This window comes from Prunus persica, chromosome G5 (assembly GCF_000346465.2).
Source record: "Prunus persica cultivar Lovell chromosome G5, Prunus_persica_NCBIv2, whole genome shotgun sequence".
Taxonomy (NCBI): Eukaryota; Viridiplantae; Streptophyta; class Magnoliopsida; order Rosales; family Rosaceae; genus Prunus; species Prunus persica.
The window spans coordinates 16,527,265-16,538,709 of NC_034013.1; the positions used below are offsets into that span (position 1 = coordinate 16,527,265).

At 37.1% G+C, this 11,445-nt stretch overlaps 2 protein-coding genes across 2 annotated transcripts; both read right to left on the reverse strand.

The window, feature by feature from the left end:
* LOC18777907 (tip elongation aberrant protein 1) lies at window positions 352–7,488 on the reverse strand. Its single transcript, XM_007211222.2, has 11 exons — window positions 7,057–7,488; window positions 6,371–6,520; window positions 5,891–6,058; window positions 4,714–4,866; window positions 4,455–4,607; window positions 3,629–3,793; window positions 3,337–3,507; window positions 1,746–1,932; window positions 1,418–1,631; window positions 1,143–1,344; window positions 352–853 (listed from the first exon to the last, which is right to left on the reverse strand). Exons 1-11 carry the CDS (start codon window positions 7,262–7,264, stop codon window positions 807–809), a joined length of 1,818 nt encoding a protein of 605 aa, XP_007211284.2. The 5' UTR covers window positions 7,265–7,488; the 3' UTR covers window positions 352–806.
* Window positions 7,707–11,365, reverse strand: LOC18778089 (RHOMBOID-like protein 12, mitochondrial). The gene is made up of 8 exons (XM_020563677.1): window positions 10,716–11,365; window positions 9,900–10,020; window positions 9,662–9,781; window positions 9,311–9,421; window positions 9,025–9,069; window positions 8,747–8,851; window positions 8,623–8,664; window positions 7,707–8,497 (listed from the first exon to the last, which is right to left on the reverse strand). Exons 1-8 carry the CDS (start codon window positions 11,111–11,113, stop codon window positions 8,408–8,410), a joined length of 1,032 nt encoding a protein of 343 aa, XP_020419266.1. The 5' UTR covers window positions 11,114–11,365; the 3' UTR covers window positions 7,707–8,407.

The following is an 11,445-nucleotide window of genomic DNA, read 5'->3' on the forward strand; positions in this document are numbered from 1 at the left end:
CTTCTTAAGCTACGTTAAGAGAATTTTTTCCCCAATAGTTTAAGAGATTGATAAACTAGACCTAGCATCAAATGTATTATGAAAAAAAAACTGGAACCTTCAAAGAAAAATTCATCCAAAAAAAAAAGTACTAAAATATAGAGCATTTTTGCTTACCACTTTAACCTAAGATGTATGCCTACCACTATTCTCAACACTCGACACGTGTCAATAAGAATAACCATAATTACATAAATGAAAATAAAAAGTTAACCATTATTATTTCTATAGACATGAGTCAAATATTGAGGAGAATGGTGAGGATACACCTTTGGTTAAAGCGGTGAGCAAAAATATTTCCACTAAAATATAGCCAGAGAAAATTTTCTAGGTATTCATTTCCATTAGAGCGAAGATTGTAAAAGATCACAAGAGAAGTAAATTTAAGCTGCTTTTTCATCTCATGGAGATGGAACCAGCAGAAGAATGTGGATAACTGCAATTGCCATTCATTCTTTTGCTGAAAAAAGGGAAGCAATACCTATAAGAGTCACCAAATTCTGATAAGCAAAATATTTTTGCCATAATGTATGAAGCTGTTCAATTTGAAATAGCAACTAATCAATAATCCACCAGGTTTAGATGTGAGCTACATAAAACTAGAATTTTAGACCTAGGATTGTTAGGAGGTGGCAGATCACAAGAGTCGGAAAATTCTGTATATCCCGTCATATGCATCTATGATCACCTTGAGATGATGAATGTACAAATAGCAGGTGGTTTTCCGTTTTGGGTTACGTTCAGAAGCATTCCTCAACCACACTTTTTCAAACAGATGTTGCTTCACTGTGTCCTTCAGTTAGTCTCCTGCCATCTGTCATCAAAAAATTGGACAGCCAATCAGCTCATCACTTATCTTCAAGCACAAACTGAGTTTAAATGAGGAACCAGCTTAAAATACATTAGGTTAAAATCTACAAAAAGTGGAGATACAAATTTGGGGAGGGAAAAACCTACAAAAGGCAAAGACATACAAATTTGTTTCTGACAGTATCTGCATTTAAGTCTCTTTCATTGCTTTCAAACAATTCACTATAGTGGCATATGCATCAATGCTGATGAGCCAGTAGCAAAGAAAATTAAGTAATAGAATACATTCCTACCTTGGTTTCGGGATGAGCTGACGGTTGTATTTTCTATGGCAGACAAATTTTCCTTCATAACTTCAGAGTCAAAATTTGGTGCATCAGTTGTCCTGTGACTCCTGTCTTCTCCCACAATTTCAGTGTTAAAGTTTGAAGCATCATTTGTCTGATTATCACCCAGATTCAATGGAGTCACTGACTGATCAGGTTTTCCACTAACCTGCATAAGAGTACAGAGTTTAAATGCAAAATATATAGATATATGTATAATACAAGGGAAAGAAAGATCTGACCTTATGCAGATGAGAAGCATCAGAATATGCTTGATTCTTAGAAACGGACGCTGCAGCAGCTTCTGTCTGCTCATGTGATATGGACTCCTTGCCATGAACATTATCTGCCTGTGCGTGATCTACCGTCTCTTGCCTGACGCTCCTAGAAGTTTTTGATTTGCTGTTGTAATCACCATTTGACATTAAATCACCAGCATCGCTGGCAGCCCGCTTCCTTATTTGGGAATCACATTTTCAAAGTTAAACAAAACATTCTAGGAAAATGTGGTACAATGATTGATGTTCGAAAGAATAGTAATATTAAGCATAAAATTGACCATATTCTTACCTGCTGGAATTAGGAGTAGTTATGTTGTGAATGTCTGGCTTGTTGGAAAACAAAATACCACGAAGAGGCTTTCCATCAATGACAGTTTCAATCGTATATCCATCAAAAAGTTTTTCAGTAACCTTTGCTTGAAATGTCTTCTTTCCCAGAAGAAGCTGCGATTGATTCAATGGGATATTCTGTCTACCTGCAGTCATAGCACTAGATCTTTTGAGGTAGTCACCAAATTAAGTCTAGTACATATTTAACCAATAAAAGTCCACTGCAACTAGTACTTTACTCCCTAACAATGCAGCTGAATCTTACATATAAGTCCAGCACAAACAAATTTAGAAGGGTGCTAACTCACGCAAGTAGGTAACCTAAAATATAAACCTCAAATGGAGGTACATAGATACTCGCAGCAATTCAACATACAGCATTACTGGTTCAACACAGCCCTTAAAAGTAGTATCTAAAAAAATCAGGATTGACCATTAGAGAATGTTAATCATATAGACACGAGTCAAAAATGAAGAAGCCAAGGGCCTACCCATCAGTAAATTTGATTTCATCAAATAGTTCTTCTGCTGCACCCATAACTTGTTTTTTGCAGAATCGAACGGCTTATTCTACCTCAGAATTTCAATGGTTCACTCAAAGGGAGATTGAATAGACAAGAGAACAAGAAATCAAATGGCAAGCTTTCCAGCTTCCATTCAAGGTAAAATAACTTAAGCATCAAGACCACTTTGGCCATGGCTAGTAAAGCTGCAGGTAATGGTTAAAACTAACACCCTTGGATTGCAATGAGTAATATATATAATACTATAATAACCTAAATCCTTATTTCCTTGTCCATTGATAAACTTTGTTCTTTTATTAGCTGAGAATCTATATCATAGAACAGTAGAGGCCATATCCTTTATTGGCCCTTTGGAGTGGTTAAAAGACTACATGTGTAGCCGGTTCAGCGCAATAGCCCCAGAATCCAATGGTAGCCGAGTAAATCCTTCACTTGTAGGAAAACATTGAGACAAAGTAAATATACTTTAAACATACATGCACACAGAAGCTAATGAAATCAAAGCACATACAAATGATAGCACTCTCTGGAAATGTGTTTCCATGGAGTTAGAGTACTGGATAGTGACCTTAGAATGACAACTTTCCTAGGATCAGACAATTTACCTGCTTTTAAATGACTTAGAAGTATGCAAATTTGAATAAAATAAAAAACCATAGGGGATACTCCACCGAAAAAACACCACGGGGCGTAAGGGGGCTTGATCTCATGCGGTTCCCCTAAATAGTCATGAGAAATTTTGCAGGAAAAGGAAAAACATTGAACTTCTAACAAGACTTCAAAAGCAGATAAACATGAATAGAAAATCTAAAAACCAACCACCCCTTTCGTTTTCTCACCACTTGGAAGAAAGAAAGGAAAGGTTCTAGATCCTGATGCACCGAAGAAAGGAAACCACTATATCAGCATGATGTATTACAGGAACAAAATTCCTTTTAGACATGTGATTATGATTCTTTTTGCAATATATACATGTTGATGCCCAGAGAAAAAAGGGGAGACTGTATCTAGATCAGTAATACTTACATGGTTGGGCATAAAATGGAACTGTCATGGGTTGCCTCATATCTGCACCAGTTTCAACGTTAACAAGAGGCTTGTCGTGAAAAGAAGTGAGATTTTGCTCTTGGCACTTTAGCTTTAATTGCTTCCTCAAAGATAATTTCTCTAGCCTCCGTTCACTCTCCCTGGTAAGTCCTAAAATTAGAAATTATATCAGGTCAGTAAGACTTTATCAGATTTCAAACACAGATAAAAATTTACTGTAACAAAATAATCCAAATAATTCAGGGAAAAAAATGAAAAGATAATACTTAACCTGTATATAAGTAATACATGTCATCCAGTGCCTCAAGACTTTTATTGCAACCACCAATAAACACAAGTACACCTCCCTTCACAGGATCCAAGCAGTCCCCAGCAACAGAAAATCTAGCAGAAGGCCCATCACCTGCAGTTATCACCTTGGTCCATACACCAGTATCTGTACCCATTGGGATAGAGTGGGTATCATTAATGATACAATTCCACAAACATTAAGCCACTGGGAAGAAAATAAGAAGCTAGAACATAAAGTACATGTAGACCAAAGTGGATAGGTAAAAAGGTTGCTCAGAAGCTTGAAACCATTCATAAAAGCAAGTAACCCAAAGGAACCATGGCACGCATGTTGTGACTCTCACTTAAGAAATCCAATGTCAAATATCAAGCTGGTAGTTCAAATAAGAGAAGTACATATAATTGTCACACACGGTTGACTTCAACCATCACCTAAAATGTTTCACATTCTTGTGCATGTGGAATATGTTTCAAAGAAAACAGAATCCTCTCTCTCTCTAGAGATCTACATATAATTGTCACACAGACGGTTGACTTCAACCAACACCTAAAATGTTTCACATTCTTGTGCATGTGGATGAATATGTTTCAAAGAAAACAGAATCCACACACACACACACACACACCTCTCTCTCTCTCTCTCTATAGAGATCTACATATAATTGTCACACAGACGGTTGACTTCAACCATCACCTAAAATGTTTCACATTCTTGTGCATGTGGATGAATATGTTTCAAAGAAAACAGAATCCACACACACACACACACACACACACACACACACACACAAGTACTTGATACGTACCAACATCAAGCATGTGGAGGTCATTGTATAGATTTTGGGCATCTGTGAATCCACCAAAAACAAATAAATTCTTCCCAAAAGCAACAGTTGAATGACCAGCTCGGGGTGGCAAAAGCTGGCCTGAAGTGTTCAGCTCCCTCCACATTAGAGTATCTAATGAGGTACAATAATGCCAGAAATATAGAAAGTATATTATCATTTACAATATCCCAAGTGAGGTATAACCAGTGTGACAACTCATTTAAGAAAATTATGATACCTGCATCAAGGATATGGACATCGGATAAATAGTAATCATGACCATCTTCACCACCAATCACAAATATTTTGTTCTTCCAAGATGAACAAGTATGGCTATCACGTGGAGATGGTGGGTTGCCTGATGTTGTAGCATGTTTCCATACAAATGTCTCTACAAGATAAGAGAACAAAAGAAGTAAACTATCTGCTAAATCAATCAGTGAGCCAAAATAAAAACTGAATGTGATGTCCTACGCTCACAATACTCACTCCCCTCCTTCCTCCCAGTCTAGTCTACAAAGACAAAACACTTATAGACTTCAATGAAGAGCACACCAACAACTTCATACCCTAAGAAGGTCCACATGCTATCCAAACAACTTATGCTAAATAAGAAATCAATCCACTCACCAAAGGGACTAAAAGCAAGGGATGTTGAACAACTAGTTCATAAAACCCGTAGGATTGCTCCAATGGCGTATATTTCTACGCACTTAAGACCTCATAGGTACCATTTTGGCTTCAATAAAAAACCATTCAGCAAAGCCGTTTAGTTTTGACCCGCTAAGATGAATAAACGTGTTTTTCAGCTTCTCATCCAGTCATCTCTCTCTCTCTCTCTCTCTCTCTCTCTCTATATATATATATATATATATATATATATATAATTTTCAAATCGTAATTTTTCTTTGGATTCACAGTCCACAACCTGTAATTTACCCAATTTGAACCTTTGCCCAAACGCCAACTTTTAATTAAATAGAAATGGAAGGTAATAAGTTGAATAAATCTGCTTTAAACCACAGAGAGAGAGAGAGAGAGAGAGAGAGAGAGAGAGAGAGGGAGAGAGAGAGAAAGGGGATGACAGAGAGAGATAGCTGGGTGAGGAATCTGCATAACACGTTTATTCCTCTTTGCAGGTTAAAACTAAAATGGGTTGCAGACTGAAGACAAAATGGGTAGTTAATAAAACTACGTGTCGTTGGATTAATCCCACAGCTCTTATAAACTAGTTGCTCACTGTCCCTCATTTTTAGCTCCTTAGGCAAGTGGGATCAAATAAGTAAACTTGTAATATCCATGTGAGTAGTCCACATAAATGCACGATAATTGTTTGCACACAAAAGTGTCATAAAATTCATTCAAGCCAATCTTCATCAAAGTGATCAATAAAATAACCTTATATTGAAACTCACCTGTATTCAAAATGTAAAGATCATTGTAGTACACTTCATCGCTATTATTAGATGATTTTCCGCAGCCACCAAATATAAAAAGCCGTTTCCCAACAAGGGCTGCACTATGACCCTCTCGTGCCTCCGGTCCATCACCTCTTAAACTTGGCGATATCCATGTATGTGAAGCTACACAAACATTAGAAACATAAGTGAGCACATTGGTGTTAATTACAGTAATAAAGAATTTGATACAAAGCCCTAATGGTGTCAGTAAATGGAAAGATTATATCTGGTTTCAACTCTTAAGCATACCAATCCAAGATCGACAAAAAAAAAAAAACTTAATTGTCACCCGGGACATATAATCATCTGATTGAATTACTTGACCCATAATAATATACATTAGTCAGCTGATACTGTGTAGATAAATCCAAGGGTGAGCACACTAGGAAAGCTAGCTAGTAAAAAAGCAAAGAGTGAAGAGCGAAATTCACTCACAGGTGTCTAATATATGCAAATCCTTGAGAGGGTTCATCCCATCTGTACCCCCAAAAACGAAGAGATTATCACCAACGGCGGTACAGCTGTGGCTGTCCCTTGGAGTTGGAGGGGTTCCTTTTATCACCGGCTTACTCCATGTATGCGTAGCTGCAGTCAGCAATTCAGAATGAGAGAATGAACGATTTCAAAACTACCTCCATATAACATGCAATAACACAAAGGCAAATGCAAAGTGCTAGTCTGTTAACACCTAGTACAGAATTTAAAACGAAAGTAAAGAGCTCATAGGAAGCACAATTCGAAATTGTATAACCAAACAAAAAAGAAAAAAGAAAACGACTTTAGGAGTTAACAAATGAAACCCCTAAAATCAAAGTTCACTAGCATATTCATATAGCGTCTACGCAAGTATAGTTGCAGAAACCCATCACAGCATTGATTCCAAACAAGAAGACGCATGAAAAATTTAACAAATTAAACCCAACAAAAACCCTAATTACAAGCCCACTAGCACCCGCATGGGCACTAATCTACAGGGTATATCAGAAAAATTCAACCTCTGTCACAGAAAAATTACAAGCAACAAGGCAAAACCAAGATTACACAAACCCATAGAAAAAATGGAAATAGATAAATAAAGCAAAAATCTTGGGAAATTTTTTTCGCTTTTGTGGAAGACCCACCAGTGTCGAAAACGTGAACTTGGTTGGTCTGACAGTTATCTTTGCCATAACCCCCAAAGACATATAGCAACCTCCCTTCTTTAATGGCGTTGCAGGTGTGCCCCCACCTCTTCCCTGGCCCAGACACCTCACACAACAATTCTTGTTGTTGCTGTTGCTGTTGCTGGTGAGCTTGTTTAGGCTGTAGCTGAACCCTTTCCCACCTCATTTTCTGGGTAACAATGGGGGGAAAGATACCCAGTTGGTAGAAAATGCGAAAAAGTGAAAGATGTTGAATTACAAAGATGAAATTTTTTTTTAATTGGGGTTTTCTGGGATTGAATTGATTTTATTGAGTTCATGCAAATAAGGAAATAAATCATTAAAATAATAAAAGAGAGGGTCCAAAACAAGAGAGATAAATGCTGTTCTTTGGGAAATGAGAGAAAAATGTGTTCACTAGGGAGGTGATTTGGGGATTTATTATTATTTGATAAAAATTAAATTAAAAACAAAAAGAATAATTTATGCATATACCCATAAAAAAATGATACATGATAAACTTCAACAAAATTGCCTTTGTTAGAGAAAAAAAACTAGTTAATGACACGTTATATGTCTCCACTCCATTTGTATTTCATGCACGTACATTGAAACTTGGGTATCATCGATGGGTTTGTTTGTTATATAAGGTCTGACGTCGTTCTATCAGCAAAATAAAAGAATCAAAGGTAAAATTTTGTTTTTATTCCATTTACGTTTGGAACACAAATTTGGTTTTTTTTTTTTTTTTTTGACACGTTACATGTCACATTAGATTTACGATTTGACATAAACAGAAGTGATCGTTTGAGTTTTGGGATTTGAGGCCAATAGCGCATGGGCCTTGTACTATAATTCTGATAAGTTTCTTGTGTACAACCAAAGATGGGGTTGAGAAGGAAGCCCACAAAGAAACTTGTCAGGGCTATACATAGAAGATAGCATTCTCTTTTATTCCAGAGAATATTAGCGTGACCTTGCTATAGAATACAAAATAAGACACACCAATCAACAGTCAACTGTTCACAAACATCTACAACATACCGCAGAGTCACCACTACTACAAAATAGCTTGTTGAGTTCTGACTCACATACCACAGAGTTCCCTCAACAAAAGAACGAAATGTGTTTGGTTTTGAATCATCAGAATTTCACATTAAGATGGGGATTAGGACAGTTATGAAGTCTTTTATCAAATCAATGGATGATAAGCTAATTTAAACCAGGAGAACAACCAACTGGAAGGCACTGACTGATAGTTAATTAGCATGCTGGACTATCTTAGTTTCCTAGTGTTGTTGGTATGAAATCTGCAGAGCTGGAACAGAGTTCAGAAACGTCCCCTCCAAATTCGAGCCCAGGCTATGGCTGCAACTGCAGCACCACCCAAGTGTGCAGATCCTGAGATACGTTGGTCTCCCTGCAATAACAAAATAATGTTACCACTAAATTTATTTACTAGAAATCACAATGACACTGGTTTGATAACCAAATAACATAGACACCAAAGAAATGTGAAAACAGGAAGAGAACCAAATAATATACCCGTATTATCCTCATGAGATCTTTCGCAATTATACAGATCCCCTAAAATGGAAAAAAGAGAGGTAAGATTTCAAGGATTTGCTTAATAATAGCCTCAACCAATCACCTGATGAAACAAACTTACCACCAGCATGGCAGGAACTGGTATGATAAGCTCCAAGTAGATGGTAGATTTTGGGAAGAGGAATATATCAAGCAACATGATCGCGGTAACCGCCCCACTTGAGCCCTACATGTCACACAAACGCACACAACAGTGAAATGAATTAGAGTTCATTTTCTAGGCTAGCTGTTGCTCAGATTTGTTGGGCAAATGAAAATCAAGGAATATGTTTTTCATCTGTCCTTGTTTTGTTGAGAAAAGTAAGGACCACAACATGCAAACAGTTTCTGAAAGCATACCAGTCCCTGTATCTTTGATGGGTCCATCTTCATCGGTTGTCCGCCCTGCAAACAGTATATTACATACGATAAAATACTCAAAACTGTATATTCACAAAACCATTCAGGAGTTTCCATCCTCTAAATTGTACGTTCAATATAAAAGTTACTTGCATTTTCTTGTAAACAAGAACAATTGATCTTTCGATAATAATTTTGAGCACAGCATGAGCAATACATGCAAAGCAATGACCTATGCAACTTTATCCTAACATGGATGTATCACATAAGCTGAGTATCAGTTTACCTTCGATGACGCAGCCAGGTAGGCTTTGTGCACCAAGAAGAAGACCGAGCCACCAACAGCCCCAGCTAGATACAGCTTAAAAAAAAACTCGGGCCCAAAAATTCTTTCAATCTGTTCAGTGCACCATTTAAAAAGAGAAAGAAGGTAAAAACTGATTGAATATATCACTTTATATAAATCATGGAAGAGACCAATTTCATGATATATTATTATTGTCCAACTGAATGATATGCCAAAACAAAATTTAATACCTTACCGGTTTATGATATATATGTGTCTCCACCCTCTCCCTCTCCCCCAAAAAGAAAATGACTAGAAGAAAAAAAAAAGCTTCAGAGAAAATTAGCTTACACGCTTCCCAAAAACATATAGTCCAAGCATGTTCGAAGTGACATGCCCAGCATCGATATGACTGAATGCACAAGTTATCAATGTGTGCAAACGTCCACTTGTAAAATTGTCTAATGAAATCTGGTTACAGAAGAAAATCAACAAATTAGGAAATTGTAGTAAATGAAATCATGTTATAGAAATAACGTCATATGACAAGTTGACAACATTTTGTTATAATTCAAACTGAGGGACTCACGGTAAAATTCTTCACCATGAAGCTATTATCTGCAATCCTCCACAACATAAACATGGCAACATTAGCTATAATCAATCCCAAAACCACCTCACCCTCTGATACCCTTCGGAACCATGATCTCCTGCGAAGAGGAAAACATTAAGTTACTGACAGAAAAAAACCTACATACATTGAAACAGGAACACAAATGATCTGAAGACAATTTTTCACATACGAAGGCATATTAAACTATTCATCCTGCTCGTGTTAATTATAGGACAACTGATACTTTAAACAAGTAAATTTTTTCTTGATGAGTTCCTAAATAACAGTTAACAAAAGTCACTATTTTTTAAATGTTATTATTGTAATTTGTGTGGGCAGAAGATGTTTTGCAGTTATCAACTTTTGAAATGCCAAGCAATAGCATTTGCAGTCAAGAATGCAGGAGCCTTTGTGATGAATAAAAGCAAGCAATGGCTTGAAGCACGTAAATGGAAATATTTGTACGGTCAGCCAGTCACAATTGGATACGTGTCGTCCTTCCCTGACCTGTTGCAGGCACACTTACTTTTGCTCATTGGTCAAAACAAACAACCGTGAAAATGCAAACCAAAAGGAAATTTCAAACAAACAATTTATCACATTCTAACCAGGAATTCCATATTGTGGAAGAAGAAAAAAACAGATCAAACGTTAAGGCTGCGGAGAAGAAATCATAGGGAAAATGAGTTTACGGAAGAAAACTAGGAAATCGTCGTTGGATTTACTAGCTTTTCCTTGATTTTCTTAATCAAACTGATAACTTCGACAATGAACAGAAAACTTTTACATTACCAGGGGGAACTCTCATTTGGGTTGAACTTAAAAATGTGTTGGCGAATTTGGGCTCTGAAAAAACCAGCAGGTTTGAACTCTGATGAAAGACTCTTGCTTGAGACTCTCATAAGGGTATTTGGGAAACCAAAAAAAAAGTGCCGTTTGAGTAATGGGTTGGAGAGAACCCCATGGATTTTTTGTGTGAGAGTGTGCTGAAACCTCCATGAATGAGGAAGATGGCGAATCGGGTGTGCAGGAAAGGAGCTAAAGAAGTAGCTTTGAGTTTGGGTTTGGGGTGGTTTGGTGAGACAAAGCGTTTTGTGAGGTTGGAAGTGGAAGAGTGAAGAGGTAGTGGAGGAGTTTGGGAGATTTTTGGGGAGGTTTGAGGCTAGTTTCAAAGAAAGGAGCCTCTGCATTTTTGAAATTTTGATGAAGCGTTATTCGTTGGGTATTATGGTTTTTTGGCCTTTGGTGGGTTTTTGGAAAAGTTCCTTCCTTTTTCTTAGATAACAAGGTAGCTTCAGTCCCTCGGCAACTGAGATCAATGGAAATGTGGAAGTATGCACACAGGTTTAAATTTGGGAAGAAGAAAAAGAAAGTAACTTGGGAGTGACTAAATTACGGTATTACCCCAATTGCTTTTAAGTCCGTCACCCATTCTGCAAATAGCTAGCTAATCTTGGGAAACCTTGATTTGGGCAGTACAAAGATAACTTGTTGAGTTATGATTCGCATACCATACACAAAG

Bases quoted from the DNA above. Each gene is read 5' to 3' on its own strand.
- LOC18778089 (XM_020563677.1), bottom strand. From the start codon at position 11,113: ATGCAGAGGCTCCTTTCTTTGAAACTAGCCTCAAACCTCCCCAAAAAT. The intron at 9,782-9,899 runs GTGAGTCCCTCA...TTCTGTAACCAG, and splicing joins TCATGGTGAAGAATTTTACC to ATTTCATTAGACAATTTTAC. The intron at 8,498-8,622 runs GTATATTATTTG...TTGTTATTGCAG, and splicing joins ATCTCATGAGGATAATACGG to GGAGACCAACGTATCTCAGG.
- LOC18777907 (XM_007211222.2), bottom strand. From the start codon at position 7,264: ATGAGGTGGGAAAGGGTTCAGCTACAGCCTAAACAAGCTCACCAGCAA. The intron at 4,608-4,713 runs GTATCATAATTT...GTACCTCATTAG, and splicing joins TGTCCATATCCTTGATGCAG to ATACTCTAATGTGGAGGGAG. The intron at 3,794-4,454 runs GTACGTATCAAG...CAATGGGTACAG, and splicing joins CCTCCACATGCTTGATGTTG to ATACTGGTGTATGGACCAAG.